This window comes from Apteryx rowi, unplaced genomic scaffold, assembly GCF_003343035.1.
Source record: "Apteryx rowi isolate R43461 unplaced genomic scaffold, aptRow1 scaffold_51, whole genome shotgun sequence".
Lineage (NCBI taxonomy): Eukaryota > Metazoa > Chordata > Aves > Apterygiformes > Apterygidae > Apteryx > Apteryx rowi.
In genome coordinates this window covers 1,644,313-1,664,093 of record NW_020450772.1, presented here as the reverse complement: position 1 = coordinate 1,664,093, position 19,781 = coordinate 1,644,313, and the positions used below count along the sequence as shown (strand labels likewise).

Genomic DNA, 19,781 nt, shown 5'->3' with positions numbered 1-19,781 from the left:
GGTAGAAAATTTTCAAACAAAATGAATATAGAAGTCCAGAGGGAAATTTTGGCTGACTAAGGCTAGTGTGGTAATAAAGAAAATGTTACTAATTATTTTTAAGGGGGAAGAGCGAGCACAGGTACTTTAAAAGAGGCAGTGCTCTATGAATAGAGTGCACAGCTTTGTCAGACCTGAAGTTGGCCTGCAGGTTTATGGGCTGTTGGGGTTCCAGGTGCCCTGGGGTGGGGAGAAGCCTGGGAGTGCAGATCAGCAGGATATGCTGGGGAATGTGCTAGATACCCAAATCGACTTTCATGGAGCCAGGACTCATACTCTTGCCCAGCATTGTGGTCTCTAGACACCCAAGGGGCTCCACATGAACCCAAACAAACAAAAGCCAAACTAGCTTTCCTCAATGCATCCGCATGTCTTCCCCAGTGCTTACAATTATGGGAGTGTGGGCAGAAGCACCCAGCCTGCTTCTGCGCATAGCTGACATCAGCTGAGCATTTCAGCTCAGACTCTGGACTGTTTGAAAGGTGCTGTGTGGCCTCTAAACTCAAGTGAGCCCTGTCCGCCCCAGGGCTGTGCTTGTCTGGCCTGTGGCCGTAAGTGGTACTGAACGCAGAGAGTTTTCTTCAGGTACATGTAAAGTGTTTGTGCATCACTGGGGGAGTTAATCTGCAGTTAGGCCAGCTAAGTATGGATTATCAAAGGCTGACTGCATGCCACTCCTAGTCTTTTCATCCTGTGCGGATTTCAATGCATTCTGCAAGCATTAATTTATTTTTTCTTATTCTCTCTTCCTAGTGATGGCTACGCTGCAGTTACCAGCCACCAACCTGGCAAACTTGGCAAACTTACCACCAGGCACCAAACTTTACCTCACCACCAACAGCAAGAATCCTTCTGGGAAAGGAAAACTGCTTCTGATACCCCAAGGAGCCATACTGCGAGCCACAAATAATGCTAGTTAGTCTTGCAGGGAAATCTAATGAGTTAAATAATGTAATCACTTTGTACTTAATATGTTTGCCACTTTTGCTATAAAGCATCCTGGTACTGTGGAAGTCAGTAATGGGATGAGATTCCTTTGTTCGCAACAAAAAACAGTGTATGTTACTTTTTAAGACTGAAATCTCACAAATGTCTCCTACTGTACATGAAACTGCTTTTCATGCAGTGTTCTCAAATTCTGCTTGTCTGCCCAAAGCAGACACTGTAATTGTTCTGAAATTTTGCAGCTAAGGATTCTCTTTAACTCTTCATTGTGATCTATAGGAAGGGAGAACTTCATGTTCCTGATGTAGAAATGAGATGAATTTGAATGCAGTTGCAAAAGCTATTAATAAATAATAGAATGAGACCTTGGAGAAACTAGAAACATAAGAAACTAACTTTAAAAAGGACAAGAGCCTGTATCTGAAATGAGAGAAAGAAATAGTTTTGAATATTGATAGAAGGTTTGACCCCAAGCTGTTGAGAACATCAGGAATGCTGTTTTTTTTGTTGTTAATGGGCTTTGAATCAAACCCGCTGTAAYAAACCTGGAGAGTAGCATTGCTGAAAGGGTTCTAATGGGCAATACTTTGTTTATAGTGTGCTATCGCTGTCAGAAAAGAATAGTGTGGGTTTTGGTCTGTGTAGATGAAGAGTTTTGTTATGAGCCTTCTCCAGAATGCTTATTTTGAGGTTGAGGGTTAGGGTGGAGGATGGATTGGGTACAACATTGCTTGCTGCCAGTTCTCATCCTGGCAGTGGGGAAGAGGTATTATTCAGTTTAATATATGAGACTGTAAATACCAGTGGCACAGCAATAGAGCAGACATCACTGAAAAAGTAGATACCCTTAGTAAAGGTATTTCGGGCTGCAGAACTTGTGATGGGAGCCTCATTTCTTGCAATTTATAGAGGCAGCTGTGGCAGTCCTACCTTGACAAGGAAATAATCTCTCAGGCCTCAAGAAAGAGCAAATGTTCATGAGTTTTCTGATAAAGCCGTAAATATTTTTTGACCCTTGTTTCTTAATGAGAGACTGCAAAATAATCTGTGTCCAGAACATTCCTTGTGGAGGCAGAGCAAGATCAACATGCTGCTGCAAATTATCACCCTTTAGTATCCCTGAGTCAGTACTCTGTGTTAAGAAAATCACATTGGAACAGCCAGCAAGAATGAAAGCAAGAAGCCAGTTCGATTCAGAGTATTTCCAAGGCTTTTGCTGCAGGTTCATAACCTGTAAGAGACTGTTGAAAAGACTGTTCCGTTTTTGGGCATCATTTTCTTCTGATGATAGAAATTTTACAACAGCCAGAAAATAGTTTTGCATGTCCACAGGTCCTCCTTATTCCCCCCATACCTCCTTGTGCTCGTAGATTTGCTGAGCTGTAGGAGAGGACAGCAGCACATATGAACTGTACTGTATTGGGAAATTGTTGTGTTTATGCTTGGATGCCACTCAGCTACGAAACATGTGGCAGCAAGCATCTTGCAAGGTATTTTCAATTACTTGTACATACAGGGATGCTTAAGCAGCTGACAGTGTCTGGTTACTAAAGGGTCAAGTCTTTTATTCTGGTTACAGGTCTCCAGTCTGGTTCTTCTACTAATAGTGGAGGAGGAGGAGGAGGGACCCAAAGCACAAGCAGTAACTTGTCACAGCATCTCACCTATACATCCTACATCCTGAAGCAGACACCCCAGGTCAGTGGCATAAGAGTCTTAACTGAAGCAGATTGACATTTCAGGTTGCAGTTGGTGATGTGTGGGTGTCCTCTGGTTCTGTACTGGGTGAAATGTTCTTGGACTATGGGATCTAGATGCTCTTTAGCAACCCTTGCCTCATCACTTTGCCAGGCATCTGGTTTGCTACTTGCTGTCTGCACATCTCTGCCTCTCACTTCCCATAGCAGGGTGTAAGGTAGCCCTTACAGCTCCTTGCAGGCTAAGAAGGCAACATTGAGTGAGTAAGACCAGGGTAAGCAGTGGGTGGAGAGGAGATGGGAAGTAATAAGAGCACAGGACTGCAGGGGACTCATACAACAGAGATGATATTGGAAGAGCTGTCTCACACAGATGGATGTGCAAGAGCTTGAAGAAAGCACTAGAGATAGGAGGAAAAGGAGAGCTATTGGAGAGAAATGGCAAGATTGAGTAAGGAAGGTAGATTAGGAAATGGAGGGTTGTATGAAGGGATCCACGTGAGACAGAGTGAACAAAGCCTCTGAAGGATAGCAGTTAAATAGTGATGTGAAACAGGAAGGCTTGCAAGGCCTCAGGTGGTAGGTGCAGGCCTCCAGTTGTGGATCTGATTGCCACATGCTGAGCTCTGAATATGTGGCCCTCTAGGAGGACTGATCATGTTTTAAAACTAGAAGGCAACAAATACCCTCTTCTTTTTGCATAGCCCAGCAGTAGCCTCTCTGGTCTTGGAATATAAGTAGCATTTGTCACAACGAATGAACTTGAAGAACATGGAGTGTGTTAAATTGTAGTGGATGTCTCTGAGGGGTCTGGAAACTAACTGTGGCTTTTTCACACCTTCCTGGCATCAAAAAGTGGGKTTTTTTGCACCAAGAAGAGATGGCTGTGTCTGGCTGTGGGTGCAGAACCATCCACTGTAATTAACAGTGCAGTGTTTTAAAAGACAAAATGTTTTGTGGTACTGGACTGCTTCTAGCTCTTGGATCTGGGCAAAGTGGAGACTTCCTGTAAGACCTTTCACTGGGGTCAGCAAAGATGAGGACTTCAGTTTTTTCTTTTTTAATTCCAAGTGTTTTTGATTATGCAGCAGATAAGTAGAATGTTAAAAACCTTCTGCTTAAAATACTGTTTTGCATCACAGAGAACACCTACAAATGTTGCTGTTGCGTTACAGCTACAGATTTGTATTCTGTATTGACACTCCCAGATTTGTTTTAACTGTCTTTCAAAGTACTGATCTCTAACTCTTACTTCTGGAGCAGGGCACTTTTCTGGTCGGCCAGCCTTCTCCTCAGAGTTCTGGGAAGCAGCTGACACCAGCATCAGTTGTTCAAGGCAGCGTAGGAGTTGGATCATCTTCTACACAAGGACAACAAGCATTAAAAGTGATAACTGGACAGAAAACAGCTTTATTTACACAGGTAATTTGCAGATGATATGTTTCTCTCTTATCACTCAGTATTTTGTCAAATAAAATGTAGGAAACACAACCACACATTATGAGAGGTTTTCCTCTTGTGTTTTTTTTTTTCTGTATAATTAAAATGCTGTCTGCACTATGTAAGGAAAGTACCTGCAGGCCTAATTTCATAGCAGATAGTGGACCACAGCTTTCCAGCTTTATTCATGTTCTCAGAGTGGGTCACATATAAGCTTGGGTTGCTAGTTTGTAAATGGACTCAAGGATTTCATAAGGATCTGGAATTAAAGAAATGAATGCAGTCAGGTACAAAAATATGCTTAAATATTTCAATCTTAAAAATGGGACACCTACTAATGCTCTGAAATTTTTGGCCCTGACCATCTTGAGATTCTTCAGAGGACCTTCTTTTAAAAAGCACTGAGTGGTCCCTATGAAATTAAAACTCCTTTAGAGTGCCTGAAGTTGACCATCCAAAATTGGTAGGTGTATTTTTCTAAAGCTGACAATTTGAACTGATAAAGTTGAGTGTCTGAGGTAATAATTTTGTGTTCCAGCTATCCCAGCTATTTTTGCCACAAAACGCCTTCTCTCACTGGAAAAAGAAAAGTCTGTTAGAAATATTTTGTATTCTATTAATACAAAAAGCATTTGTCTCTTAAAGTAACAACAAATATAGTATTACAACCTTTCACCTTACGCTGAATTCCATTTCAAAGGCTGCACCCAGTGGACAGACATCACTGATGAAAATATCAGATGGCTCTATGAAATCAGTGCCTACCTCATCCCAGCTCTCCAAGCCTGGCACCACTGTGCTGAGAGTATCAGGAGGCGTTATCACCACAGCTGCCACTTCTGCCATGGCCCTTCCCACAAATGGGGTAGCCCAGGTGAGAAACAACATTGCCAATATACTGTAATTGGAGCTTAGAGGTCAAAGCCAAAAGTTCGGGAGACCCCAGGGCATGTGCAAGTCACCTTGAAGTGTCTCTCTCTAAACAGCTTTGCTCACTCTTGAGTTGTCACAGCTTCCATGTAGCATAAGGTATTGCTTTGCATTTGGATCCTTCCTGTTAAGGTTCCTCAGGACCTTTTACGGAAGAGAAACAATCTGTACAGTCTCAGAAGTAAAACATTTGCATCCAGGCCTTTGCTGTTACAAACACTTGTACCAAAATGTTGTTTTAGTTTCTGGCCAGTATAATCCCCAGGAAAGGATTTCTACTGCTTTTTTCTCCATTCATATTCTTTTTAGTCAGCTCTGTTGGCTGGTCAGCTCTGTATTTGTGTTCCAGTGCAGTTAACACAACTCCTTTCCTGTTGGCTTGTTCGCTGTTTTACACAAAATAATGAAATATCTGTGAAGAAACAAAGGGAGAACAGAAACTAAAACTTGCACTTTCTTGCTCTTGTGGTTATTAGAATTATAAATGCAGGTAGGCAGGAGAGGCTTTATCCAAAACAGAGCTTTTGTAGTCATACAGATCAGATTTTTGGGCCTTTCAAACATCAAATCTGTTTCACTGACATGGAAAGTTGCAGAAAGATGTAAAATGCCTGAAAATCTATATCCAGTAGGCCAGTGAAAGCCAGCAGTAATTAGACTGAAGGTTGTTCATCCGACATCACTGACTCTTCTCATTGCTTAGTGCTCAGTCTGCTATGAACTGATATCAGAGGCCAACAATGTGCAGGGTTCATGGTCCTTTGAATATGACTGTGTTCAAAGCAGGTCTCTTCTGTTTACACTGAGGGAATCATAACACAGCCTTGGAAAGAGGTAGTTCTCCATAGAGTGAGTTTGGAAATAAATCATTTGTGTTCCCAGAGTGAATTCTCTTGTGAGTGGATACAGCGATGTATCTGGTTGATACAGGTTGTCCGCATTGTGGAGTTCATGGGCTGGGGAGGAATCATCAAAAAGGAAAGTGTGTAGTTCACTGGGAGGATTCCTGCTGGCCTTGCCACTTTAGCCTGGGGGGAGGCAGAGATTAAATGAGTTAAGTGTGAGGCCATGCTGCCTTCAAAGAGGGCTGAACCCTGGCACTATACAGCATATATAGGTGAAGATACTGAAGTTTGCATTAAAAGCTACTCACTGTTTTTGCAGCTCCCAGTGAAGCTGCAGAGATTCAGATTTTCCATCTGACCTCTTTATCCCAAACCTTTCCTCTGCCTGGCTTGCTAATGACAGTTATTACCATCTAATTGTCCCTGCCTAGCCCTACCTAGGACAGACAGCAGCCGGGACACTAGGATCTGCCTGAGGTCTGAGTTGATGAATACTGAAGAGCCTTTCCAGTTCTGATGAGCAGATTTGAAAATGTCTCAAGCAAATGTCTAAGCAAAATGATATGTGCAGCACCAGCCATTCAGCTTGAGTTTCTATAACTAAAGAACGGAAGAGCCGCAGGCTCTGTGAAGTCGATTAAGGTCTTTGTTTTTGTCAGTTTATTGTAAAATAAAGGGTAGTACACAATGCGCAGATTATCTCGGAAAGAATAATACTGACTTCTGTTTGAATTTCTTTACCTGCAAAATGCCACTGAGTGCTAAGTGTGCAAGTATCTGTCTTTCAATAATTATATGACAGAAAATATATTAGAGTTAAGGCCTGCATAGTGTCATAACAAAACATGACCTGTTGGCTGAGTCAGTGGAGACACCTGCTTTAACAGCTTTGCTCCAATTCTCTGCTGATCCCTCTGGAGTTCTGAGCAGCAGGATAATATGAAACATTACTGGGCCAAATCTCTCTTCTGGAGGCTTACCTGCTTACTGAATTTAAGGGACCTGGCTCCTGATACTATCAAAGCAGTTGTGGTAGCAGGTCCTGTGTGCATGGTTTCATTTGATTTCTGCTTGAAACAGCCTTCATTCTGTATGTACTATCATTGTGTATGGGCTTTTGGATATATGCTTGAGAACTTCTTGCTTCTTAATGATAGATAAATAGTCATTTGGTTTTATTACTTCCAGATATTCCTTCTTTGAGCTTATTGTTAAATCATGTATGAAATGAATAGGCTTTTGATAATGCTCTCTTTCTCTTTTATGCAGCAAATAGATAACGCAGGTGCCAGTTCATCATCTTCTGGAGGTTCTACAGCAAAGACGTCTGGACAGCAACACCAAATCTGTATAAACCAGGGCCAGTCTACTTCATCAGTAGTGAGTAAGACTGCTACTTCTACTGTTGTAAGTGTTGCTTCTCTGATGACTACGCCAACACCTGTGACTGGAAAAGCTGCTGTATCAGGTATTGAACTCTCTTCATGACCACCTTTTAGAGAGTTAGACTTGAGTGCAAGTTCTTTAGGTGTCTTCCACTGTAAAAAGAAGAATTTAGGGTCACCTGCGTTTGTGAATGTGTGAAAGTGAAGTCATGCTTTCTAAAACACCATACTAGGATAACAATTGGAGTAGCCAAAGAGATGTGTAAATGATTTGACATCCTATCACACCAGTGTATTTACCGTATCTGATACAAATAACTGTGAGTTGCCCACTGGTATTTGAGAGGAATTGTAGCTTTTGTGCCARGTTCTCATTAAAGGATACTTCCTACTTGTTCAAGAGCACAGTGTATCACTGAACACTGAAAGTGTCAAAATATCAAAGATACCACAGGCTTAATTCTGTTCATAGAAGTGAAACTCTGATAAAGTTAGAGAAGTTGCATGAGGAGAGCTTGACCCTGAGGTTTTGCCTCTGCTCTGTTGGGTTTGGAAAGGAGAAAAACATTGATTAGGGGGAACTGGATGCTATAAAGTCATAATCCACAAATTAGAGTAAGATAGATAGGATCTGGAATATTTAAAGTTAATAAAGATGAGGTAATAAAGATGCACTGTCCCTATGTAAAAGTGCTGTATTCCTTGCTTAGTTTTATTGTCTTCCAGTATCTTTTGCATCATGGAGAGCAAACAGAACAGATTTAGTTTGAGTAGCATGGGTCAAAAATAGAAATCTTTATTTGGATTTTTAATTTACCTGTTGACATGTTCTGTTCATTTGAAGTGGCTACTTATTAAATGGAAACAAGGTGTACACATAGAGGAGAGAGTAAGTAAGTGACACTGAGCCCATCTGACAGTGTCATTTAGAGCAGCTCTACTGGCTTTCTGTGTACACAGTCTTCTAAACCCTGCCGTATTTTCATGAGTTTTTGTTTCCCACAGCTTGGAAGTGTACAACAAAGGCTTTAAAAACTGCCACAATTCTACAAAAAGCAATTGCATATTGTCCTCCTTACAAACCAAGCAGCAAGGTTTTTAGTGGGAAATATGCTATTTGAGATGGCTTTCAGCTTAAGACTCCAGTTCAGATGTGAGAACTACTTCTGTTTTTTGGRAGGTTTTTTGTTTTGTTTTTGTTTTGTTTTTGTAATACTGAGGCACTGACTTCAACATTAAAAGCTATTTCTTCAAGAATCCCAAAAGAAACAATTGCTATAAAACATGTTATTTCAGGGTCAGAGAAAATACTGTGTTAAAATTCTTGAGGTTTGAATTTTTAAAGGCAAACTTTCCAACAGAATCTCAATTTTTCCCATTGTTTTGCAATAGACAATGTCTCCCACCCATCAGGCTAATAGGGATAGCTGAAAATGTCCCTGCTTACTTACCTTGCTGTTTGGGTGCCTTGCTGTGCTGTGCTGACAGATCTGCATATCACACACTTGGGACAACCCCCAAGGCACCATTTAAATGATGCACTTTCTCAAAGTGTGGTAAACTGTCATGGAAAGAGACTTGCAAAGCCATAGGCTTTTAATAGCTTGCTGGAGACTGGCTCTGTGCCCTAAGAGAGCTTTGCTTCACCATTTAACATATTTATTAACCTGCTTAAGATTACTTAAGTGATTATAAATCTTGCCTCACAAATATTGGAACATAGCATATAATGTAGCATATAACGCATCCCAATATTTTGACAGTCATCCTTGTCAATAAAAACTTGTCTGACAGTTCACTGTGGACTGTGGCTTGTTAAGAGGCTGGCAGTGCTAGCTTACATGCCCTCCTATTTCATGCAGAAAGGGAGAGAAATAGCTGGAGATTGTTTAAACAAAACAGTGTGTTCTATTTAACATTTCATCTTCCCTTCTTCTTGCAGGTTTGCTAAAAATCCACTCAAATCAGTCTAGTCCACAGCAGGCTGTTCTGACGGTTCCCAGCCAGCTTAAACAGCTCGGCGTAAACACAACTTCTGGAGGTGTTCAGACAATACTCATGCCTATGAACAAAGGTAAAGTGCAGAAAAGAAGGGTAAGTGGTGTTTGAAAATCCCCTTTGACGCAGAGTAGCTCTTGATCACTGTTGGCATACATGGTCCAAGGTTTACAAATAGAAGAAAAAGTAGCAAGGCAGTTTGTCCCTACGCTTTGTATTGCAAACACTGTATTTGCTTCTGAGCAAAGTTATTTGTCAAAGTGTGTGGAGTTTGATTTCTTTTCTTTGTCTTCTTTTTTTTCCTGTTCCTCTCTAGTGATACAGTCACTTTCTACCAGCAAAGTTTCAGCTGTCACAGCTGTCACAACAGCCAGTACAGTTGTCCCTAGTCCCTCTGCAGCTTCTGTCACTAAAGGTAACAATGAATTTCTCAGTAAGTTAAATAATAGTAATATGCTGATTCTGCACATACCTGCTTTATGCAAGTGGCCTGACTCTAAAAGTAGACCCTGTGACTGTGGGTTCCTTTATTTCCATTGTTAGTAGGATTTAAATGGAATAGAAATGGGATCTGGAGACTAGCAAGTTAACTGTCACTTCTCCCTCAACAAAGCCTAAAGTATAGGTTAGTGCAGAGAGAAATGAGGATTTTCTGAAAAACTACCATGCATAGTATAAACATTCATTATTTTAGTCCATCGATGTGCAAATGCATAGAGCAGCACTTATTTAATCACAGTTAATGATACTTTCCAGAATAATGTATAGCCCAGAGCTGAAATACTCAAAGTCTAGTTCATGCTGAACTGCCATGTGTCTCTCCCATCCCAGACGAGCGACCAGACTGCCTGGCTGTTCTGGGTTCGGAACAGCTCTCCTGCTCCCATCTCACCAGAGTTCTGTCCTAGATGTGAGAAAATGCCCTAATGTCAAAACTGGTGATGTCCTCAAAGAAAGTTTTCAATTTGGAGAAATGTCACTTCTTGCTAAAAATGCTAGTAGTTTTCCGACTAGCTCTTAGTTTACCAAAATGTGAGTGTATGTTTGCAGGTATTTCAGTTTAGATCAGGCAGTCAYATGCAAAATGTTAGAACAATTTGTTATGTACACATCTTTTAAAAAGAATGAGATGTGAGCATTTTGAGATTTGGAGGGGGAGTCATGTTCCGGTGGCTTTCCTTCAGCATAGTCAAGGGATATATTCTTGACAAGGTCAGATTTATTCATACCTAACAAGTAGAATACAAACAGAAGAAATGGTGTTATTTAATGTTTAAGGAGGGTACATCTAGGCACTTGTTTTAGTCTGCAGACCATTCAGACTTTGAAACGTATGATTTCTTTCGTGTGTTCCTTCTATGCCTGATGTGCATAGTGGAGCAGCTCTGATCAGTGGCGCCCACAATTTTATTAGCCTTATTGGAGTCTCACTCACAAGACATTATTTGTCTGGCTGACTGATGCTTTTTGTCTTTTAAAATGTGTTCTTTTTCTCTGAAGTTAAGATGGAGCCTGATTCAGCAGGACAAAACTGCAGTTCTGTGGGAACCCAAGAAGGTCAAGCAGCAGTAAAGACAGAAGAGAGCTCAGAACTTGGGAATTATGTTATCAAGTAATTGTTCATTTCTCTCTGGAGAATTCTTATCTTTGGAATACTAGGGGGAATGGAAGAGATTCTAGGATTGCATGCAATGGTATTAGAAATTTGACTCCAAAATACATTATAAAATCTTCTGTTACATATGCTGTTTTATCATTGCTAATCCTCTTGGCTGGCATTCATTTCAGACAGTGCTGCAATATTTTCTTTGTAAATGGATTTGTATTCAAGGCTGCTGAAAGACAAAAAAGWTATTCTACAATTTGCAGTTTTGGGGATTGCTAAAAGCTCAAATTTCTAAAGCCTCTTTATTATCCATGATTACCACTGCTTGCCTAATTCCTGTTGCCATTGTGTGTTCTTACTGGGGTCAGACTGTGCCCAATGAAATACAGGTTAAAAAAGAAACATCTAAAGTAAGCAGGAGAACTGTTTGTCTTATTGCCTCTCTAGTCTTGTCAAGCTCACACATTTCTGCAATTATTTAATATGAGGCCTGGCTTGGCTCAGAATTGGAACTGGATAATAAATACCAGCAGAGTGTTTGTTTACTGGATGCTGTGAAGTCCAGTGCCTTACTTGTGATGCTCTTGTAAGTAGTTTCTGGAGGCTTTTCACCAGAACTCAGTTTACAAGAAACATTCAGAGAAAATTATTTTGCAATCTGTAGGACATCCCTTCTCTTGATTTCCCCCAGTGGCTTTCTTTCCTGTCTCCATGTTTTGAAAAGTGTTGTTATCCTGACATATTCCTGTAGACATTTCCCTGATGGAGAGTATGTGTTGGAGACAGGAATAAATCTCAAATCAGTACACACTTGGAATGATCTTAGTCATAAAATAACTGATGGAAAATACAGTTCTGTTTGTTATGACTGATTAAGTGAGATTTGTCCTTAAACTACCATTAGCACATGTTCTAATGTTATAGCAGATGTGCTGAGTGACATCAAATGAGCCAGTTAGCATAGTCTTTCCCTGTAACAGAATGTCGTAAGAGATGGACAGTTAATAAGCAGCAAAAGAAAGTACAAAGCTTGCCATGCAGTGTCACATGTTCCTACTGGGACAACTTGCAGTAAAAGGTGCTTCTCATCTCCTCAAAATAATGTTGCAGATCATGAGATGAGATAGGGATTTCTTTCAAGCCTGCCCGCTAAAGCCAGTTTCTTCAGCTTGATAAACGTAGCTTCAGATATGGGCACCAAAGCAAGAAGAAAGGCACTTTGAAATATTTTCTGAGAATTGGGACATTACATGAGTTTATCCTCACATTAGTGTTACTCTGATGCCTTGGGACCAGGGACTAGAATCTGTATTTTTAAACAGTGCGGTGATATTGAAACCTTGTGCATCTGGTTCATCACTTCCAACAGTATTCTTCATTGCGATTCTTTTTATTCCTTGCAGCATAGAATATTTGGAGAACATCCAGCAGCTTTTAACAGCAATAGTGAAGAAGGTTCCATTAATTGCTGAAAAAAGTAAGCAGTGAATGTAAATGCTTGGTTTGCTATTTTCAGTTTATCAACAGAATGCTTTGTGTACTCTGTAGCTGCAAAAATTACTAAAAATGGAATGAAATAAAGCCCCTGTCCTAGAGAGTTTACTTCAGGAGTTATTCTAAAGATTTTTTAGACTCAAATCCATCCAATAAAGCCAAGTGTGTTGTCAGCAGTTATTAACTTTAATCTGTTTTTCCATTAGAAATAGGTCATGTTTGCCCACATAATGGCTGCAAACGGATGCTCTTTTACATGGTTTTGTCCTTTAAAAAAAAAAAAAAAGTCTGTTAGAGGCATGTCTGTTATTCTAGGGTTTCAGAAATGCTTGCAAATATGGTAATGTATCTCAGCATTGGAATATGGATTTTGTTTTTTTGTTTGTTTTTTTTGTTTTTTTTTTGTTTTTAACCAAAGGTGGTAATTTACAGAGAACTGATTTAATCTTTTATGACACTTTATAATAGCATACCTCTTCATCATGTACATGGCTGAAAATGTGTTGGTTTTCTCTGGTAGCTAATGCACTTTGAAAAGGAGTTCCTGGAGACTGGGTAGGGTAGAGCCTCTCAAGGAGTGGGTAGCACAGTAAAGCTTCTGTTGTATATTGCTTTRGGGCCTATAATAGCATTCATGAATCTCTGGCTTGGGATTCATGACCCCTCCTTATGTTTTGCCAGGAAACCTTTTCACTATTCCATTTTTATGTTGTGATTTGTTGGCCAAAAAGTGTTTTGAAAAGAAAGAGACTTTGACCAATAACACAGCCTTATAGGTCTACCTCATTAGAGTTTTTTGGGGAGGAAGAGGCTTAAAACAGCACTTGGCTGCAGGTATCTGAGTATGCTGACCGAGAGGGATGCTGTTTGTGCATCCAAAGACCAAAGTGTCTGCTGCACACATCTGTGTATTTGTTAAGAGTTGTACAGTATCAGCATTTGAAAAAGTTACAGTCCTTGGTTCTGTGAGCATGCAACACAGAGAACCCATTTCCCCTTTCCTCTCCATTAAATACAGCACATCCAGAATTGATCTGATTTCAGTCATTAAAATTTAATACTGTTTTTTGGCTTTGCCCTTTCTAGGTGAAGATGCCAGCTCCTTTTGCGCCAGTTCAGTGGAACAGTACTATAGCTGGAATATTGGGAAGAGGAGGGCAGCCGAGGTAATCCTCTCCTCCTGTGTTTTGTAAGCAGTCATTAGGGACGCAAGAAGGATTTTTGAATTACAGAACCTTCAYTGATGTTGGCTGTTTGTTTTCTGAAGCACTGTCAAATTTTAGATGGAAGCATTCCTCACTACAGGATGCACTGATTGCTGTTCAGGTAGTGCTCCAATTTATTGTTCAGAAGCTTTCTCAAATAGAAGGGACTCTGAAGGTCAGTTTTCTGTTGATTCAAAGAAAGATGTTTTTGAAACATTTTAAAAATCAGAATTTTTGCAAACTGTCCTTTTACCACTTTATCCTCATCACTCCTGTGTGGTATATCATGGTCATGGGAATTTTTCCCAGCATAATTTGTCCTTCCTACTTCTTTTCATGGATTTATGTCTATTTTCTATAGAAAGAGGATTGAGAAATCTGACCTAAGAAGTGCTAGTACTGAAACAGATTGTCAGTTCATCAAGGATAAATATCTCAGCTCATCGGAATCTTTTAGTGTTGTGATTGTTATGTTTTCCCACTATATCTTAGTAGTTTTGTCATCTTGCTGTAGACCTGTATAAGGAAAATAATAAACTGATCAGACTCGCTGCCGTCTCCAACTTAAATGAACGAAAAGTTTAAGCAAAATAGAGAGAAGCATCTTTTGCTGTGGTAGGCTTCTTGCGCTGTGCTATCTTAAAGTGTTACTTGGAAGATGAGACAGTTGAAGTCAAGACAGAGTGTGTCTGAGCCCCTGTAAAGGGATGTCCCTGAGACAGGGCTCTTCCTTGAGTTTTTGGTTGAATGAGAAAGCAGAGGATGCCTGACCTGCCCAGAGCTGCCAAAGATGTCAGAATTACAACTATCTCCCATGTTTATTTTTCCTTGCCATTCTGATTTCTGGGAAAACAATGTTCCTTTTGTTTTCCTTGCATCCTGGATCATTTTTCTGGGCCATAGTCTGGCCTTAAACGTTGCAGCCAGTGTGAGCTTTCCCTTTGGTTTGTCACAGTGGCAACGAGCAATGACAGTGAGAAAGATCCTGCAAGAAATCATAGAGAAGCACCCCAGGTTTCACAACGTTACACCCCTGAAAACAAAACACGTGGTGCACTGGTGTCGATGCCATGGCTACACTCCACCCGACCCCGAGACCTTGCGGAACGATGAGGACTCGATTGAAGATGTGCTGACCCAGATAGACAGTGAGCCGGGTGAGTACAGAGGGACAGCAAACTCCTTTTTGCCAAAAGCATTGTTTATTAAATGGCTCAAGGCTGTGTGCTGGTGCACACATGTGCTTGTTCTTCAGGAGAAAGAGGTTCTTACTTTCTTTGTTTTTTGACTTAACTCACCTGGAATAACGGAAGTTGGAGAGATCCTAAAGGCAAACGTAGGAGTGAAGCTGTCCCTTGCCCCTGCCAGTCCTGACACTCTCTGGCACCTCTTTGGGTTCCGTTGTGCTTTGGGGCCCTTGTGGGCCCAGTGTAGATACACGTGGTGAGAGATGATCCTCGCTCTACGGCGTAACCATTTGCAAGTGGGCACGCGAACTAAGCATGGGCAGTAATGACGCTTCCAGAGCTGCCCTTGCGTAAGCTTAGCTTCTGTTAAAAGGCTACTGTGCAAACAAACTGAATGAGCTTCAGGTACAACAAGCTGTCTGGCAGTGGCAGCATGGAGCTCAGTGGGGGGAGTTTTACCTCCAAAAGYAAAGTAAATTGCCCCGCGTGAACTTTCATGTTGTGCTATTACAGCTGYTACGTTATTCCGCTAGGGATAGCTGTGGGATATCCACAGTAGATTGCAGTCTGTATTAAACACATAYCTTTAATTTCATCTATTCTTTCCATTTACATTCCCTTGTTTCACCTTCAGATAATCCCTTTCCCAAAGCTGAGTGTTTTTCTGTCCTGATCATAAAAGGATTTAGAGTACTTCACAGAAGTGTGTGGATTTGATTATTCTGTGCGCAGTCTGGTCCTGTGTTGCAATTGTTGAAGGTAGAAAGGAGGCCTACATCCACTTTTTAATCTTTTTGTCTAAATAACTAGATTTGTGTTTGTCCTTGAAAACAAGAATCTGTTTACCACGTAGCTTTCCGCAAAAGATTTTTTTACTTGCTAGAGTTGAGCATGCAGAGAACAGGGCTACCCTTGCATACTTGTGCTGAAATCTGTCTTCTGATTTTTCTTAAAAAGCACAACAGTACTTGCCATAATGCAAAAGATGACTTGGTGTTACATGGTGCCTGTACAGTAAAACTCCATTTCTCTAAGTGGGTTAAAGAGCATCAGAYTGCCTTGCCAAAATGCTTTGACTGCCTGTTAAAATGCTTCTGTGAGACTATTTAGGAAGCTTGCATTAGCCTGGTATTGTTTGAAGTGCAACCTTGTTGATTGGTATAGGGGCAAATGAGGGAGAGCACCATGAGTGTAATGAGGACATAGAGGTCTCTTGGTGACTATATTTGCATTTCTATTCATCCATATGTGTAGTAGGAACTACAAAAATAACCTCCAGTTACCTTAATTTCTTATCATATTTGGGGTGTTATATCTRTTTATAAGCACTTTTCCCATAATCTGTCATATGTTTAATTGATTGCTTCTTGTTCAGAATGCCCTTCATCTTACACCAGCGGTGAGGAGCTGTGCCGAAAACTGGAGGAACTGCAGCAGTTTCTGAAACGAGAACCAGAACATGAAGAGGAAGTAGATATTCTCAACTTTAGTGAACCATTAAAAATAAACATTAAAAAGGAACAGGAGGAGAAACAAGAGGAGATGAAATTCTATTTGGCTTCCTTGCCTGCATCAGAGTTTGTGAGGGATACAGCAGAGAAGGTAAATGAGTGCGTCAAACAGCTAGTAAGAATTGCTGCTAAGCTAGCGGTGGCTTAACTTTTATTTAGTTCCTTTTGTTCATCTRTGTGGTCCTCTGGATGCTTTGGCATGGTTTTTATAAATGGCCTGAAAAAGTGGCCCCTCTGGCCCATGACATTTAGCTGGGCAGTGCTGGTAGGAGTGAGTGAAGCATGCTAGCCTGAAGCTTGTTTCAAAGCAGCTGTGTTGCAGGGCTTAGCACCAGTAAATCTGTCCAGAAGGCTAGAAGCAAGGAGGAATGAGGAAAAAGGAGCACTTGCACCGAGTGCCTCCTGTCCCATCATGTGAAAGTTTGGGGCTTGTTGCTTGGACCAGTGCAGTTAACAGTGGCTCCTGGAAGGGGGCTGAAGTGAAGCTAAGAGCATAGCAAACTTCTCTGCTGCTTGTGTTTCTTCTCCCTATTCAAACTTGAGTGAAGGAAGAGGAGAGAGTGGTTTCCTCTCACAGCAGCTAGAAGGAAAGAGGAGACTTGTTCAGCTAGTAAAAGAGAGAATGCTTTCTGGTATAGGGCAAGAGACTGAAGCAGAGGGGGTTCCTTGCAGCAGCTATGGCAGAAAGAAAGGTATCTCTGTTTCTGCCTCAGAGACTAACCTCAAGGGGCAAAACTGCTGTTCTTTATCGTATCCTGTCTCCTGCCACGTAGGAGACAAGGGAGCAGGCATGATGGGAGTGTACTGGGGGATGAAACACTCTTGATGCTGAGCCTTTGTGCTGGTACTGCTGTTTAACACTGTTTCAGTTGGCATAGTAAAGTGCAAGGAAGAGTATGAATACATGGATTGAATACATGTAAGGAACTTTCATTCTCAATGCAAAGATGCAGCCTGTTTTTGTGTAGACTTTCTGTAACAAAGATGAAAATCTGCTTTTGTTTCTTCTGTGTTTTAGAGACATCTCTGCAAGCTGTTCTAATCAATTTAGCTTCATTTTCTCCAATTTTTTTTTTTAAATGAAGCCTGAGCTTAAACTGCCCTAAGGTTTTGCRGTGCTTGCTTGCTGTTTTTTTTACTCTACCCATTGTGATATTGTTTCTAAAATTCTCTCATTGTCATCTCATCTGTAGCAAATGTTGGTTGTGTTACTTGATGTACTAATTTGTCAAATGTTTTTTTTTTTTCCTCTCATATTTTATAGATAGGAATTTCTTTTCAGCCTGCTGAGGTGCACAAGAATGTTTATGCATCAGTAATAGAAGATATGATTTTAAAGGTAAAAAATTACTTTACAATAATAACTTCCCTGTAGCTGTATTAACCCAATAATGTTTTTTTTAAAAAAAAAAAAGGAATGTCCATATTAATATGCATTTGTCAAATCAGGAGATGCAGAGTCAAATGTCCGTCTTTGTCCACATATAGAAGGATACATAGCTGGATGAAGAGAGTCATGCACTTCTGTGTGTGTTTCTAACTGATCTGTTGACTTGGACTTAGAATAGTGATTTGCAGCTCTTAACCTCCAGTAAGATACTGACTTATTCTGTAACTTTGAAAGTGCCACTTCCTTTGTCCTACCTCTCAAAATTGGAAAAAAAAAAAAAAAAAAAAAAAAAAAAAAGTGACCTGCCGCACCTCTAGAAGACTTGATTATTTTGTGAGAGGGTTAGATATCTTTTTCCTAAATACTGTTCAGTTCCTTTTTGCCTGGGTTGTCTCTAATGGGATGCTGCTGAATTCCTGAAGTTAGCAGAACTTGTCCCTTGTACAAGCAACCATTTATCTGTCATACTCAATTTTGGAACGATGGAGACTGTTTCTCACCAAAGTCCTTTAAAAGCACAGATTTGGAGTTCTTGTGTTTGGACTGAAGGCTAGGTTATTTTTAGCAGTGCTCTGCTGTGTTTCAGACTAAAGACAGTTTTTGAGGTTGTTTATACAGACTGTTGCTTATCAAAAGATCAGTTTTATAAAAGCTAATGGATTCCAGGTTTTCAGCATGYGCACACACACACATACACATTTGCATGCACACTTCTGCAGAGCTATCTCTTATTTATCATGTGTGAAGTTAAATACAGATAGAATCCATTTGTTGACACACATTGTAGCCATTGGATTGCTCCAGCAGAATCGTAGTTATGCCAGTCTTCCTGACTGAACATCCCAGAAACCTCTGCTCTACTCTTGATGTAGGCACAGAGAGCCAGGAGCCCTGATTAACTTCTGACTGAACCTTGATTAAGCCAAGTGTGTAGGGCACGTGGCTGCTGTCCGCCTGCTGTCCAGGCTGGGAAGCCAGCCTTTTGTTTAAGTGTCTTGGCAACACACAAACCTGGGAGCCACAGACTGCGGCTGACAAGCGTGGGCTGACTCYCAGAAGACTATCTGGATCCTCTGTGTAAAACATCTTGTTTGTAAAAGACTGGGCCCTAAAATTCTCTCAAAGCACAAACTCTGTTAATATTGGATCCATCCTGCTGTGCACATACTGCTCTTCAGGTCCAGGAAAAAAACAGACTGGGCACCTGCAGTCATGAGTTCTGCTCCTCCTCTCTTTCTTTCTGTTAAATGTACTCAGTTCTTATCACTGTGCTAATAAAAATCATTTGGGCGTCTTGAACTGCCCCTACTGATTTGATAAGCCAAAGTTCCAGGGTTCAGTTATACTGAAACTCAAGCAGACAGCATGTAGCTTTTCTCTTTCCATAATGTCATCGCCTAATGTTGCCTTTTGTCACAGGCCACTGAACAGCTTATGAGTGATATCCTACGGCAAGCACTGGCTGTAGCATACCAGACAGCTCCTCACAACAGGTACAGTGGCTTATTTCCTCTTGGACCACTCCCATGCCAGCGCTGAGGGCTGAACTGCTTGAGAAATTTTGTCAGATTTTGTGCGGCTCAGAACATGTGAGCAAGGGATTTCCAGATGACGTGGGACAGTATATATGTATGAACTGCGTTCTGGGAAGATCAAAGCCTTAGTAAGGAGTTTGTCATCTCCTAGCCCCATAGTGACACATGGGTGGGAAGGACGGTCCATGTGAAAAACTGAGGCAGGACTCTCCTGTGTTGCCACAGAGAAAAGTAGCTGAACCATCTTTACAGAGCTGTATGGAAGAACTTCCTCAGTTGTATCCAGTTCAGGTTCCAGGCCAGCAACTTACCCATGGCCAGCCAGGGCTCAACCAACCTAAATAATCTCGTCTGTATTTTACTGATAGAATTTTTCCTGGCTCAGACATTGAACTATTTTTCTGGTAACCTTTAGCCCACATTTGATTTCCATTCACTAGCATGCTCTGGCATAACTTGAAATTGAAAAAAATAAGACTTCGAGAAAATTATTAGTTTAAGTTTTTATTTTATATATAGTACACACATGCACATATATGTATGTATCTATATTTACACACATATAATGTCTGTG

General features: G+C 40.8%; 1 protein-coding gene across 12 annotated transcripts in view; it reads left to right on the top strand.

Annotated features, from left to right (window-relative positions):
* Positions 1-19,781, top strand: part of YEATS2 (YEATS domain containing 2) — a 61,966-nt gene that overhangs the window by 30,349 nt on the left and 11,836 nt on the right. For all 12 annotated transcript variants that reach the window (XM_026080153.1, XM_026080151.1, XM_026080160.1 and 9 more), the window contains 14 exons: positions 793-954; positions 2,564-2,682; positions 3,945-4,103; positions 4,822-4,995; positions 7,166-7,364; positions 9,224-9,355; positions 9,596-9,694; positions 10,780-10,891; positions 12,289-12,362; positions 13,466-13,545; positions 14,540-14,741; positions 16,147-16,373; positions 17,547-17,621; positions 19,092-19,165. In XM_026080153.1, the coding sequence (XP_025935938.1) occupies positions 793-954; positions 2,564-2,682; positions 3,945-4,103; positions 4,822-4,995; positions 7,166-7,364; positions 9,224-9,355; positions 9,596-9,694; positions 10,780-10,891; positions 12,289-12,362; positions 13,466-13,545; positions 14,540-14,741; positions 16,147-16,373; positions 17,547-17,621; positions 19,092-19,165 (1,888 nt within the window). The remainder of the gene's footprint in view (positions 1-792; positions 955-2,563; positions 2,683-3,944; positions 4,104-4,821; positions 4,996-7,165; positions 7,365-9,223; positions 9,356-9,595; positions 9,695-10,779; positions 10,892-12,288; positions 12,363-13,465; positions 13,546-14,539; positions 14,742-16,146; positions 16,374-17,546; positions 17,622-19,091; positions 19,166-19,781) is intronic.